This window comes from Canis lupus, chromosome 13 (assembly GCF_011100685.1).
Source record: "Canis lupus familiaris isolate Mischka breed German Shepherd chromosome 13, alternate assembly UU_Cfam_GSD_1.0, whole genome shotgun sequence".
NCBI lineage: Eukaryota > Metazoa > Chordata > Mammalia > Carnivora > Canidae > Canis > Canis lupus.
The window spans coordinates 22,075,799-22,091,904 of record NC_049234.1 but is presented as its reverse complement, the minus strand read 5'-3'; the positions used below and the strand labels follow the sequence as shown (position 1 = coordinate 22,091,904).

At 35.6% G+C, this 16,106-nt stretch overlaps 1 protein-coding gene across 2 annotated transcripts in view; it reads left to right on the top strand.

The window, feature by feature from the left end:
• ATAD2 (ATPase family AAA domain containing 2) overlaps positions 1 to 10,122 on the top strand; it is a 74,515-nt gene extending 64,393 nt beyond the window's left edge. For both annotated transcript variants that reach the window (XM_038555442.1, XM_038555441.1), the window contains exons 22-28: positions 79 to 238; positions 2,596 to 2,718; positions 2,867 to 3,010; positions 4,999 to 5,394; positions 7,163 to 7,296; positions 8,606 to 8,734; positions 9,464 to 10,122. In XM_038555442.1, the coding sequence (XP_038411370.1) occupies positions 79 to 238; positions 2,596 to 2,718; positions 2,867 to 3,010; positions 4,999 to 5,394; positions 7,163 to 7,296; positions 8,606 to 8,734; positions 9,464 to 9,508 (1,131 nt within the window). In that variant the 3' untranslated portion in view covers positions 9,509 to 10,122. The remainder of the gene's footprint in view (positions 1 to 78; positions 239 to 2,595; positions 2,719 to 2,866; positions 3,011 to 4,998; positions 5,395 to 7,162; positions 7,297 to 8,605; positions 8,735 to 9,463) is intronic.
• Positions 10,123 to 16,106: the final 5,984 nt, after the last annotated feature.

The window sequence follows — 16,106 nt, the reverse complement described above, 5'->3', positions numbered from 1 at the left end:
CCTGGCAGAGCAACTGGACTCAAATGTTTTTGATGTTCACAGTTAATTTAGTGATTTGGTCATTTGCTTGAATTTTAGGTTCCTGATTATGTCACTGTGATAAAGCAACCAATGGACCTTTCATCTGTAATCAGTAAAATTGATCTCCACAAGTATCTGACTGTGAAAGACTATTTGAGTGATATTGATCTAATCTGTAGTAATGCTTTAGAATACAATCCAGATAGAGATCCTGGAGGTGAGCATTAGTGGGTTTTTTTCCCCCAGGGGGTGGAACAGGGGCTGCGAACATTTTAGTGAGGGTTGACTTCATACCAGATGATATAAACATTTTACCTTCACAGTGCCACTTAATAGAGCATTACTCTCACTTTACAGTTAAGGAAAATGAAGTTAGGTTAAAAAACTTATTCACGGTCATACACCCAGGAAGTGGTAGAGGCAGAATTTGAATGTGGGTTTCTTTGTCTCCAAAATACCTCTATTAATTAAGAGTTTCATGGTGTATCTGCTAACAAGACACAGAATTGCATAACAACTTAGCTTCTTTATCAGTGCTCTTTCTCCAAGTAGTAAAGAAACATTCTGTAGTAAGAAAGATCTGAAAGAATTTTCTTAGTTAGGACCATTATTATTTTTATTACAAAAGTAATATATAATATTTGCTCATAATATATTTTTTAGACTTCCTTATTTTAGAGCAACCTGGGAGAAGGGCAGAATGAGAGGGAGACAAAGTCTCAAGTAGACTCTGTGTGGAGCGTGGAGCCGTACATGGGGCTCTGTCCCAGGACCTTGATATCATGACCCAAACCAAAACCAAGAGTTGGACATTTAAATGACTGAGACACTCCAACTTGCTAATAATAGCAAAACTAAGCCCCCTAGGTTTGTTATGATGATCACTTCATAATATATAAATGTCAAATCATTATGTTGTACACTTGAAACTAATACAATATTGTAAGTCAACTACACTTAAATAAAAATTAAGTCCCTCATTTCCTCTCTCCAAAGGTGGACACTGTTAAGTTTGGAGATATCTTTTTAGACCTTTTCTAGACATACACCCATTCTGTCTTCACCTACACAATCTATAAGTAAATTAAAAGTAAGGGATTTTTTTTAACTTCATATATGTAATAATCAACTTTCTACATATTTGATATAATCTTTACTCATATCCAGAAATATTCTTTCTTAGGCACTTCTTTTTCCTAGCTTCCTATTTTTGTTTTGTGGATAGTGTCCTTAACTTTCAGTGGATAATTTTTTTTTTAATAGTCCTGTTTGCTGTGTTACCTCTCTCCCCCAATACATTGGTTTTCTCTTTTCTTGGTAGTGTTTATAAATTAGACTGATTAGCATAGAGACCTACTGAGAGTTCTTCAACAGTTGAAAAGCTCACTGTTCTTCCTCTCCCAGGCCTCTGCCCTCACCTCCCCAAGGCTTTTCCCTGTAGTTCACATCTGTAGGTAAGCACTGGGAACAGGCTACCAACCTGAGAACACTCCTTAATTGTAGAGTGAAGCATTACCCTGGAACCTGAGGACTTTTTCTGTATCCTTGCACTCATGCTGCTGCTACGTCTTCTTCTGTCCATTGTGACTATCTAAAATTACTTTAGACCAGTGGTATGCCTTTAGCAGGCAATCAGCATCTCCTAAAAGGATTATTAAGATGGAGCTTGCAAGGCCCCATCTCCGTGGTTTCAGATTCTGTAGATGTAGGTTGGGACCTGAGAATTTAGATTTCTGACAAGTTTCCAGGTTACGTGATGCTACCCTACTCAGGGAACCAGTGCTTAAACTTTTGCCTCTGCTTTTCTTCAGGCCCAAATGCCATGTTAGAAATCCCCTGAAGAATCCTGATATTATAACTATTGTTGCCAACTCTAACCTAGGCATGAATATTGCAGCCTACCACCCTGTGAGGGAACTGATCTGGTTGTTCAAACAATTTTACATTTGCTTATTACTTGCTCTCTACCTCAAAGCATATTCCAGCTTATGGTGCTTGGATTCTGAGTAGAACTGATCTGGTTGTTCAAACAATTTTACATTTGCTTATTACTTGCTCTCTACCTCAAAGCATATTCCAGCTTATGGTGCTTGGATTCTGAGTAGACGAGCTTTTCTAGTGTTTTCCTGTGTAAGGTTGCTATTTGTTTAGTTTCTCTGTCAATGCAGTACCAACTTCTCTTCTAAAATTCTTTAACATCTCTGGCTCACTAATGATATTAGTAGCCTTCCTTGCTGTCTTTGTTGTTGTCATGTTGTTGTATAGTCCTGCTGTTGATTGATTTTTTTATTTTTATTTTTTCTGATATGTCAAGGGGAGCTAGATCTAGGACAGAGTAGTAAAATTATTTGGGTTTAGTCTGCCATACTGAATTGGATGTCCAGAACATCCAATAACATCCAGAACAATTAATAGCAAAAACAGAACAATACAATTCCAGTAACATTTACTCTTCATGGTAAAAGTAAAAAAGGAATTTTAATGACTACAATCTTAGCGTAACATGTTGAGTTTATTTTTGGTAAATTATTAAAAGGAGATATTTTTAAATTGAATTCTTTATTCATTTCTCAGATCGTCTCATTAGGCATAGAGCCTGTGCTTTAAGAGATACTGCCTATGCAATAATTAAAGAAGAACTTGATGAAGACTTTGAGCAGCTTTGTGAAGAAATTCAGGAATCTAGAAAGAAGAGAGGTAGGAAAATGATTTGGCATCAGAAAAAGATGTTTCTGATGATGTTTCTGATGTTCTGATGTCATGTATTACTTATTCCTTTTAATTAACCCTTCATGTAATTTTGAAATCCGGACATTTGACTTGATATTCCATGTCTATTTATAAGGTTGTAGCTCCTCCAAATATGCCCCATCTTACTATCATGTGATGCCAAAGCAAAATTCCACCTCTGCTGGTGAAAAAAGATCAGATCCAGAGCAGAATGAAAAACTCAAGACACCTAGTACTCCTGTGGCTTGCAGTACTCCTGGTAAGTGCACTTGGGTAATTTTCACTTAGGAAACTAGCCTTCACTTTCTGCTGATGCCATTCACTTTCTCCTTCGTTTTCTCTGTGTTGATGTGGTAAATTACCTTGATATTGTTAATAAATATTAAGGCAACTCTGCATTCTTAAAGTAAACCCAGGTGTATTTTTATTTATTATTTTATTTTATTTTTTTAATAATAAATTTATTTTTTATTGGTGTTCAATTTGCCAACATACAGAATAACACCCAGTGCTCATCCCGTCAAGTGCCCCCCTCAGTGCCCATCACCCATTCACCCCCACCCCCCGCCCTACTCCCCTACCACCACCCCTAGTTCATTTCCCAGAGTTAGGAGTCTTCATGTTTTGTCTCCCTTTCTGATATTTCCTACCCATTTCTTCTCCTTTCCCTTCTATTCCCTTTCACTATTACTTATATTCCCCAAATGAATGAGACCATATAATTAAACCCAGGTTTATAATGACCTACCACTTGCAGTCCCAGTTCACCTTCATCTAATTGCAGATTAACTCATTTGAAATTGATTTTCATTTCTATAAATTCTAGTCTATTTCCTGTTCCTTCTTATTCTTAGGGTATAACTCCAGGGGGTACTAACTTGGAGCCCATGGGTTTTCCCAAGGCCTCCTTTCCTTGGCAGGCTCTTAATTCCAGTTTTTGTTAAGCCCACGAATGTCCTGACTCTCCTCAGCACCTTAGACTCTTATTCATTTGTTTTCCCAGAGTCTGGTATCATAATTCCTCAGTGCCTTAATTAGATCTCAGATCTTTTTTTTTTTTTCTTTTAAGATTTTATTTATTTATTCATGAGAGAGAGGCACAGGCAGAGAGAGAAGCAGGCTCCATGCTGGGAGCCTGACATGGGACTCAATTCCGGTCTCCAGGATCAGGCCCTGAGCTGAAGGCGGCGCTAAACCGCTGAGCTACCCGGGCTGCCCTGATCTCAGATGCTTTTAAACAGAATTTTTAAAACTCTATTTGTGTATGTTTTGCTGGGATTGGAACATTCCTTTATTGTATTGCATGTTTGTCTCCTGGAGTAAATGATTTAAGATAGGTAGGGTAAGCCCTTCTTTGTAAAAATGGAAGGAGGCAATTAGAAAAGGGAGGATGAGAATAGCAAATGAGCAAGGAACCTGTACTAGCAGGTGTTCTTGGTCAAATCAGCTTTGAGCAAATGTGTGTGTGTGTGTGTGTGTGTGGAAATTGAGAACATGGAAAATGTCTCCTCTCAAACAGTCCATCCCTAGCTATATATCCAGCAGGACTGCATACATTGTGTTCACTGAAATACATGTACAAGAATGTTCTTAGAACCAATATTTTAATAGCCCAAAACTGGGAACAACCCAAATGCCCACAACAGCAGATTGGGAAAATATAGATTATTAAACAACAGTGAGAATGACTAAACACATGCAGCAGCCATATGAGTGAATCTCCCAAACAGAATATTACAGTGTAGTCATTCTGTATCTGGTCCAGGCAGAATGTTTCATCTATGGATAGCTTAGTTTCTTCATCTATAAAAGGATGTTGATAATGATAGCAAACCTGATCAGGTGAAAGTGAAATTTCAGGGAGTCAGTACATACGTAAAGAGCTTAGAAGAGTCCCCACTATGTGGTAAGCACTCAGTAAGTATAGGCCATTTTTAGCCTTACCCTTCCTCCAGTTCATTCCTTGTATTCCTGCCACAGTGATTGTTGAATTAGAGTCATCGGATGATTCATATCATTGCCCTCCTTGAAATTATTCAAGATAAAATTCAAACTCCTTAGAATGACACATTATTGCCTACTACTCTGCCTTCTCACAGTACTTTCTACCCTTGTTTCTGTGTTCAGCCATACAAAACTACAGCAGTTTCTCAAACTCTACCCTCTTATATCTCAGGAGGTATTTTCCCCCCAGTTACTTGGAAAATTGTCAAATGTCCTTTTATCGTTTTCTTAAATTTTTTGAAGCTCAGTTGAAGAGAAAAATCCGCAAAAAGTCAAAGTGGTACTTAGGCACCATAACAAAACGAAGGAGGATTTCACAGGTGAAAGATGAGAGCCAGAATACCACAGATGACAAAATTGAGAGTGATACAGAGGAAAATCAAGATACAAGTGTAGACCACAATGAGACTGGAAACACAGGAGAGTCCTCAGTGGAAGAAAATGAGAAACACCAAAATGCCTCTGAAAGCAGAATCGAATTGAGGAATAAGAATTCAAGTATTTGTGGTATTGAGAATGAGCTTGAAGAATCTGAGAAGACCACAGCATGCACAGAAGTGAGGAAAGATAAAATTGTTTGCAATGGAGATGCTTCTGGTTCTCAGATAATAGATATTTCTAATGAAAATGAAGCAAAGGGTAAGTCTCAAGCAATTTACTAATTTTAATTTTAAAAGATGTTTTGGGGCATCCTGACTCTTAGTTTAGGCTTAGATGGCAATCATAGGGTTGTGAGATTGAGCCCTATATCAGGTTCCTCACTCAGCTCTGAGTCTGCTTGGGATTCTCTCCCTATTCCCCTCCTGCTCATTCTCCCTCCCCCCCATTTCTCTCTCAAATCTTTAAAAAGAGGTTTCACTCAAAGTTCTTAAATGACTAATTACTATCTCAGTTTATTCCTTTTTCTTGTCTTCCAGAATGTAGGTGTTAATTAGGAAAAATAGTATTATCTTAATAACTATTGAGCTTATAAATCACTGTTGTTAAAAGCACAGTGTGGCATCAATAGGCCTGGATTTGAGTGCTAGTCCTCTACTCAGTAACTTGTGACCTTGGGCAAGGTCTTGACGAATCATGCTCTATTTTCTAACTTCTGCAAAATTGGGGTAGATAGTGGTCAGGTAATCAGATATTTTGAAACTTAAATAATCCATTTAAAGCATGTAGCAAAGTGCTTGGCTATACAGTTTTCAAAAACTGGCAGGATACCCTCTTCTTTTTAAGCAAGATCAGCGATTCTCTAATTTTGGCTGAGTGGTATAGAACAAATGTTACTCCGATCATTGCTCTGTTTCTATTATACGTTAAGTCCAAGATTATTTATGATCCTTCTATCCATTCTAATGATCCTTCTCCCAAAGTTTGTCTTTTAGAATTGTCTTCTATCTGCATCTTTTTAGATCTTTAGCAGTAGATTTGTTTGGGTTTTGGAAAAGTCAAGCATTAGTCTTATAAAGCAAAAAGAGGGGTAACAATTAAAAATTTGTTTTGGTCAAAAACAAGTATTGACAGTGTTAATGAGACTGGTTTTTTTCAGTGGCTTATAGACTATAGGCAAATCTTTTTCAAGGACTTCCTCAAAATGAGTTCAAGTGTGTTTGAATAATCCTAGCAGAATGAAAAAAAAATCATAACAGAATGGACTAGGATATAGTCTTTCCAATATGGGTATTTTAAATGTTAATCCTCTGGCTACATAATGTAGTATGTTTTCTTTAGGTTCAGAATTGTTTTATTTTTCCTTTATCATTATCTTTTTTTTATCATTATCTTTTTTTTTAAAGGACACTATTTAATGGGGGACAGATATTTGTTTACATATCAGCATACTTCAGTTCTTACTTTGGCTCTTACAACAGTTAGGTACATTGACCTTAGAAGAGTCTCTTCACCACTCTTGGCCTCATTTTTCTTATCTACCAGCATGGATTATTCTAGATCAGAGATAGGCAAACTTTTTCTGTAAAGGGACAGATAATAAAGATTTAGTGGTACAATCTCTGTCATAACTACTCAACTCTGTTAGAAAAGCCACATTGACACAGACATGTAAAATGGGCATGATTGTGTTCTAATAAGACTTCATGTATACCAGTAGGGCAGATTGGGCCTATGAGTGGTAGTTTGCAACTCCTAGATTACTGAGGTCCCTTCCAGCTTTTTCATTCTATGAATCTCATGCTGAAGTAATCCTGTGCAAAGGATCCTGTTGAGGATCTTTTGAAATACTCCATTTAAGAAGTACTTCTCTTTTTTTAAGAGTAGAAGTAGCAGCATCTTAATCTTACAGCAGACCCAATACGCCAGAGTTGGTGTTTGTTTTAGTCCTGCTATTTAATCTGCCTAATGTTTATTTTAATCGTAATGTCTGTGAACCAAATAATAGTTATTTAACTTTTCATTCTAGAAATGTGTATTCTGCGAATGACTCGAGCTAGACGTTCCCAAGTAGAGCAGCAGCAGCTGATCAGTGTTGAAAAGGCTTTAGCAATTCTTTCCCAGCCTACGCCCTCACTTGTTGTGGACCATGAGCGATTAAAAGTATGTAAATTGAAAAATAAATGAATAAATAAATAAAAAAGAAATAAAAAATAAAAGTATGTGAATTGAAATCATAATACTTTTGCTATGCAGATTAGTAACATAACCCACCAAAAATGGACTTGTGATAGTACACTGTGTCAATTTGACATGGAATAAATAATCTCTTATGAAAAGTTAAACTTGGTATAGAATAACTTTCATAAAAGCAGTGTTTGGAGATGACTAATGTGTTGATATTCTGGTTTTTAACATACTTGTCTGCATTATTGATCCTATGTATTAGGTTTTGTTTTTTTTTTTAAAGATTGATTTATTTGTTTTAGAGAGTGAGCAAACATAGTGGGGAGGGAGAGAGAGATCACAAGCAGACTCCTCACTGAGCATGGAGCCTGGTGGCATAGGGCTCAGTCTCAGGACCTTTGAGATCATGACTTGAGCCAAAACCAAGAGTTGGACACTAAACTGATTGAGCTACCCAGGTTCCCATATACATTATTTTTTAACCATTACCAGTGACCATTTTTAGTTGGTATTTACTCAACCATAATGGCATTTTTTTGTTGTTGTTAACTGAGAGGTAATGGCATATATCCCCATAGGACCAGGTTGAAGAGTCACAGAAATATAGTAAGTCCATTTCAATCATTAAACACTGAGTAAATGGAAAAGTCTTTTATAAGAAAAAGAACGGGCACCTGGATGGCACAGTTGGTTAAGTATCCTACTCTTGGTTTTGGCTCAGGTCATGATCTCAGGGTTGTGAGATCAAGCTCCATGTCAAGCTTCACATAGGCTTTGTGCTCAGTGGGGAGTCTGCTTAAGATTTTCTCTCCCTCTCCTTCTGCCCCTCCCTCACTCGTGTTCTCTCTCTAAAATAGATAACTAAATCTTAAAAAGAATTGAAGTAGTGAGGTGGTTCATTTTTTATGTACTATCTCTTTTTTTTCCACATTACAATGTACCTGCAGTGCCATAAAATACCCTGCAAAAAAAATGTTGCTTTTCTCCTTATTAATCTACTCTGAGATTATATTTAATTTGTCTATAGAGATTTATGGCTAAAATTGAAATTGGCCACCTCCTCAGCTATAGTTTTTAGGTTGAGAGTTACCCAGGGCAAAGATAAGGATCATAAAATGATGGTTAACTACTGCGAAATATCAGAGCCATTATCAGAGGTCACCATGTCTCATCAGATAATTAGGTGTGCCATCTCTCTGGTTTATATGCTAAAAATTCCCAAAATCTACAGAATATCTCACAGAATTTATCTCTCACATGTGTAAACACTCGTGTTTTCTTTTAGAATCTTTTGAAGACTGTTGTTAAAAAAAGTCAAGAATACAATATTTTTCAGTTGGAAAATTTATATGCAGTAATCAGCCAGTGTATTTATCAGCATCGCATGGACTATGACAAAACAAGACTTATTCAGGTAAACTAATCTATATAAGAAGTTAATAAGATTATAAGAATTTTTAAAGACTATTTTTTAATATAAAGACTAGGAATTATTTGTAGATACAGCTAAGTTCTGTACTTCTAAAAATCAAGTTTGGTGTTTCTTCAATAAACATTGGAACTATAGTATCAGACTATAAAAAAGTCTCTATATTGTGTATGTATTAATGAAGAGCTCCTTTTTAAGATAGACTTAAGAAAGACCCATGTGTCTTTACTTAATCTTGCTGTATAGTGGGCATTAGTACTAAGATAATGGATGATAACAGTATAATAATAGATCTTATTACTAGTACCTGCTAGTATATAATATACATAGTAATTAATATACCTACTAAGAGTACTATGTTACTATGTTACCTACATAGTATATATGTATATAATATTAGTACCTACAAATTACAAAATATTAATATCTAAAAATACACCAGTGACTTGATTATAATAACTACTTGAACTTAACATAAGATGAACGTATCTCAGACTCATTTCAAGAGGATTTAAAATAATGAAGTCCCATTGGTGGTATCAATTTTATGTAACAGTCATAAATACTAAACTAAATTTCTGTTTTCACTCTCAGATATATAAATGAGTTAATAATATTCTTGAGTTTGACTTAAAAAAAATAGTAATAGAGTCATGTTTTTTCAACTTTTTTCATCCTGAAAGTTACTATTTTTCCTTTGTACCCTTTATCTAGAAAATGGAGCAAGAGGTAGAAAACTTCAGTTGTTCCAGATCATGATGTCATGGTATCAAATGTTCTTTATATTTAGTTGCTATTTAATTTACCTTTGTTATGTTCGTAGAACTGATGCAAGACAAAAATCCTGCATCTTTAAGATTAAAATAGTAAATAAAAATATTTAAACTTTCTTGGTATTTATGTACATGTGTAAGATAAATTACAGAGATAACTAATAAATATTGGAACTTTGAACAGGGCACTGTAGTGATAGTAATTCTGTAGCATATCAATAGTTGAAGTATGGCCAACTCTTAAAAGTTATTTTGATAACTAATGTTTTATGGCACGTAAGAGTAATTAGTGACATTGACATCCTTTTTGTTTTAAGCACTTTTAAGGCTTTTCCTTCCTAAAAATAGTTTCATGTATTGGACTAGAAATTTACTTAGCCATTGTATCTTTGTGTCTTTGCCACCCTTTTTGTTCTCCTTTTTTTCAGTGCCCATCTCCCATTTGCCTTGAGCTTTCTTTCTCTGTTTACTTAAAAGCTAGGGTTCAAGTCATACTTTGTGGAAAGCCCCCCCCCCCCGAACAGTTTCTGTACTTGAATGTCAAAATTTACATAAACATTTTTATAATTCTCATTTGGATTAATAAAGATTTTAAATATATTTCGGTTTATTTTTATGATTATACACACAGCAAATGTATTAATAACTAGTTTGTTAAATATCTTTAATAGCACAAAAGTTTTATATTTGAAAATGCTTTATATCCTTCTAAATTTGTGTTTAGGTTATATACTGTAGATAGCTTTTATATACAATTATATAAATATAAATATTATAAATTTTGTATTAATGATATCAAAAATACATTTCTTTCTTAAAGCAATAAAACTGTTCACTGCCATGCATATTCTCTTGTGTTGTTTTTTTTTTACAGAGACATTCTAATATTAGTTTGTAAAATAGTTGGAAACTTTTTTCAAGGGGCATAGGAGATAATGATCTCATGAGAGATTCTGGATTTTGAAACAGTTTCGAGAAAAATTTTTTTAATAAAACAGTTACAGAATTGAGTTACCTTTTGTTGTTGATTTATGTGGATATTTTATTTAAAGCCTTATAAAACCTAATAATTTAGATACCTTAATTAATAGATACCCACTTATATAATGCATAAAGCAATGCTGGTCACTGAAAAAATTTTAAGTAGTGTATTTCTGCCTTTATGTATACACACATACTCATTCTTTATTGAAGATTATTATAACTTACTCCAGATACATCTTTTGTGGGGTTTTTTAAGGTTTTTAAGATTTTATTTATTTATTCATGTGAGGCAGAGACATAGGCAGAAGAAAAAACAGGTTCCCCAGGCATCCCTCCAGATACATCTTTTATAACTAGGATTTCATTTCGTATATATAGCTTCTGTAATAAATTTTAAAAGTAAAAAATGCTTCTCAAACTTTTCTATTTTTTAATTATTTTAAAGCATACTAAAGATAATCTAATGCAAAACAAGTACAAAATCTGTTTTATTACTGTGTATGGTTTAAAATACTGTTGACACTTGAATCTTGATATGGTATATGTTCATTAGCTACAAAGATGAATGTGCTCCTTGTCCTTTTCATGATGTACTGTCTGCAGACATGGGAAGTAATAGATCTACATTTTCTATGTAGACTCACAAAATCATGCTGAAATTGCAAGCCTAGAATGTTTATCATTTGTTGCTTAAAATACAATCAGTCTATAGTAATTAGGGCAAGAAAAAGAAATAGAAGGCACCCAAATTGGAAATGATTAAGTAAAGTTATTCACAAATGGCATGATTTTATATGTACAAAATCCTAAAGAATTCACAAAATATCTATTAGAACTAATAAATTCAGCAAAGTGGCAGGATAGGGGCACCTGGGTGGCTCAGTGGTTGAGCCTCTGCCTTTGGCTCAGGTCATGATCCTGGGGTTCTGAGATTGAGTCCCGCAAGAGCCTCCTCGCAGAGAGCCTGCTTCTCTCTCTACCTGTGTCTTTGCCTCTCTCTGTCTCACATTCAGTCATTTCATAAATAAATAAATAAATAAATCCATAAATAAATTCATCCAACCACATTGGAATACCATTTCTCACCTAGACTAAAGGTTTAAAAATAAGGTTGATGGGATGCCTTGATGGCTCAGTGGTTGAGCAGCTGCCTTTGGCTCAGGGCATGATCCCAGGGTCCTGGGATCGAGTCCCTCCCTCATCAGGCTCCCCATAGGGAGCCTGCTTCTCTCTCTGCCAGTCTCTGCCCCTCTTTCTGCCCCTCATGAATAATACATAAAATCTTAAAAAAAAAAAAGTGGCAGGATAGAAGATCATTAAAATCATTTGTATTTCTATACACTAGCAATGAACATTTATAAGAGCATCTAAGATAATAAAACATCTTAGAGTAAATTTAACCAAGGAAGTACAAGACTCTCTACACTGATTAAGACCCTGGGGGTCCCTGGATGGCTCAGCGGTATGGCACCTGCCTTCGGCCCGGGGTGTGATCCTGGGGACCCGGGATCGAGTCCTGCATTGGGCTCCCTGTGTGGAGCCTGCTTCTCCCTCTGCCTGTGTCTCTGCCTCTTTCTGTGTCTATCATGAATAAATAGATAAAATCTTTAAAAAAATATATTGGAAAAAAATTAAGACCTAAATAAATGAGAAGTTATCCTATATTCACATATTGGAAGACTAAATGTCAAAGTGGCAATATTCACTGAAGCAATCTACAGATTGAGTATAATACCTATCAAAATCCCACTGGCTTTGTTTGCAGAAATGGGAAAGTCTATCCTAAATTCATAATGGAATTGCAAGGGACCTTGAATAGCCAAAACAATCTTGAAAAAAGAGAAACTTGGAAGACCCCTACTTCCCAATTTCAAAAGTAACAAAATTACATCAGTAAGACAGTATGGTATTGGCGTAGAGGATAGATACAAGATCAATAAAATAGAATTGAGAGTCAACAAATAATCCATTAATCTATGGTCAGTTGATTTTTGAAAATGATGTCCAAGATCCTTCAATGGGAAAAGAATAGTCTCTTCAAGAAATGGTGTGCTGGGAAAGCTGGACATCCACATGCAAAAGAATGAGGTTGGACCTCTGCCTCACACCATATATGATAATTAACACAAATGGATCAAAGACCCAAATTTGACCTAAAATTATAAAATTCATAGAAAATAAAGACAAATCTTTATGACCTTTCCTGAACTAGAGACAAACACCATATCTTGATCTTTCCCTGAAATCTGTTGCTCCTTCAGAATTCCTCTTATCAATAAATGCTACTACTATCCAACCAAATGCTGAAGCCAGAAACCTAAAGCTTCCTTCTCCTTCAGCTTCTGGCTTATCACCACGTCTTTGTATTCTGCCTCCCAAATACCTCACAATTCTCCATTTCTTCCGCTAGCTCTCGACTCATAATCACATGCCTATACTGCAAGAGCTTGCTGATTTGCCTTGCTTCTACTCTTGCCCTGCCATTAATTCTCCATTCAGTAGTCAAAATACTCTTATGGATCTTAGATCTGATATCATTTGCTCTTACTCAGTGTTATTTTTTCCTACCTCTGGGCTTTTCCACATGCTATTCTGTTTGTATAGAATGCCTTTCCCTCCACCAATGCATGTCTAACTCCTATCCTTCATTTCAGCATAAAAGTCTGAGAAGTTTTCCCAATAGCCCCTTTAATCTAAATGAGATTTACTATGTTAATCTTCCATTTAATACATGACATTTTTATAATTTGTAACAATTATTTTACAGTGTTTACTTAACATCTGTCTCACCATGAGATTATAGGCTTTATAAATCAGGAACTATTTTGTTTTATGATTATAGATCCAGCACTTACATAATACCCATTGTCAATGCTAAATATCATTTGGTCAAATGGGTAATGGATAAGGAAAGCAGAAGATTAAGAGCAGAATGGGAAGATAAGAAGTTGAAAATGGAGGCCCATGCCTCAGAAAAAGAGTAGGATCTAGCTAATAGCATCTAATTTTTTTAAAAGATACATAATTATTTTGATTATATTTTTAGAAGCTACTGCTGTTAGATTTATCCAGCTCCTATGCTGTAAAAAAGCATATTTGGGGGGTTCCTGAATGGCTCAGTTGGTTGGGCATCCTGACTTGGTTTGGGCTCCAGTCATGATCTTAGGGTCATGATATCAAGTCTTGCATTGAGTGGGGAATCTGCTTTAGGATTCTCTCCTTCTATCCCTCCCCCTTGCTCACTTGCTCTCTCTGAACTGAATAAATCTTTAAAAAAAACAAAACAAAACAGATTTTCATTTCAGTTGGCTACTAGTCCACATATTGGGCATTCTCATGAAATTGAAACCCATTTAATAATTATATCTTAGCTTTGCAACTGATGATACAGATCATCAGTAACAATGACTGAAAAGACTGAAAGGTGATAGGGCTTTTCATTTTTGTTTTTTGCTAGCTCTGGAATATTCACATATATAAGATAATATTTACATACTTAATGTGTTATGTTTGTGCATAAAAATATATAATTTATATGTAATTGTTTTATATGTATTTTTAAGTTATGTTTATATATAAATATTGATGAGAGAGCAGTCATCAGTTGAAGTGTTGAATTAAGAACAGATGGATTTTACTGGTTTAGATTCTTTTGGTTGCAAGCAACAGAAATTCTCTCTGGCTAACTTTAGCAAAAAGGCATATTTTTAAAAGAATGTAAGTTACCTCATGGATGGTCAATACAACCAAAAGTCAGTGGAGAGAATCAGAACTGCTCCAAGCTCTTGCAAGAATTTTTAAAATAGTTGCCATTAATGTAACACAACAGAGACACCCCCATGTTCATTGATTCCATTTTATTTATTTATTTTTTATTCCATTTTATTTATATTTTAAAGATTTACATATTTTGGGGAGAGAGCACACAAGTGGGGTAAGGGGCAGAGGAGAGGGAGAAGCAGAACCCAACATGGGGCTCAATCCCAAAACCCTTATTAGATCATGACCTAAGCCAAAATCAGAAGTCTGATGTTCAACTGACTGAGCCACCAAGGCGCCTCAACTCCATTTTATTTATTTATTTATTTATTTATTTATTTATTTTTTTTCAACTCCATTTTAGATTTCAAAATTCCCCCATCAAAGAATTGGATTAGTCTTGATGTTCCCCCTATGGCCAGAGGCTAGGGTCACATAATTTAGACATTGTTGAAGAAAATCACCATTACAAGGAAAAGGAAGGGCAAAACCAAAAGCCACCCCAAGAGTTGTCTGTCATAAAGGCTGAGTCACAATTTACTAACATAATTTCTAATGTGTGTTTGAGTCAGTTCTTTGATACGTATGGAGAACTCTCACCTTGTATGCAATATTTAATCCTTACAAAGACCCTACGAGGTAAAATATGTTATTTTCACTTTAAAAATTAAATGGATAGATTAGGTAATTTACTCAATTTCACAGGCGAAAGCAGGACTCTAGTAGGTGTGTTTGATTGAAACTTAAGTTCTTAACTACCTTCCCTAACCAGACACTATGGTGGTGCCTTACTCATACGCTCTCCGCAGTCAACATCCTGGTATGTGCCACTGGCAACCTCCTGCCAACATCTGTTAACCCCACCTGAGGGTGTTTTCGTGGTCCATGCTGGATGTAGGCTGGAAGTGACAAGATATAACATCCCTGGGAATAACTCCAATGAGGTATAGGTAGAAGCTGATGAATAATAACACCCTAGTTCCCTTGCTCCTGGGATGTGCTCTACACTTTGTCTCTAGTCTCCACTGGGTTTGAACCCTAGATCTTGAAACAGCGTTATCCAAGCCTAGGCTGCTTGAAACTGCACTGTCTCTACCACTACCTTCCTTCCCTGTCTCACTTCTCTCCCTTGCCTGTACTTCTTGGCATCACATCCCAAATAACCACTTGCTCTCACATCCTTTCTTCAGGATCTGCTTTAGGGAGACCCGAATCTATGACACTCCCTTTATAAAGTAAAAGAAAAATATGAAATTCCCTAAACAACAATGACAATTTTTTTTTGTTTCTGAGCTGTTATTGAACCTCACAGACCAGCATTAATTTCCTCATTATTGCGACAGCTTAACAATTTCCAAATGTATTCCCATTTCAAAGATTGTCTTTATTATTTTGTAGCAATGTTAAATTATTCTGTTTTCAAGAGGAAAAATCTGGAAGCTTCATGTTTGGGCTATGTAATTTTAGTATGCAAAGGTTGGAAATGAAATCACTACATTTGAGCAATCAACCCTGCCAACATCCGAATTCTGGCTGAGAGTCAGAGAACAGCACTTAACATGCAGTGAGAGGGCTCTTGGAATACCACTACCTTCAGACCACATGCCAAATCAAAGTGATTTAAACATCCAAAATATATGAGACTAAAACATTTACTGGATCGAGGAGTGCCAAAAATGGGCACCCTGGACATGCAGACATTGTGAGCTACAAATATTGGTTTAAAGGACCATTGTGAAACTTCAACTTGCTTGAAGATTGACTTGGGGGAAAAAAGGAGGGGGCCTGTTGCAATAGATAATGTATTCATGAAATAATTTGGAAACTGATTACGTGTGATG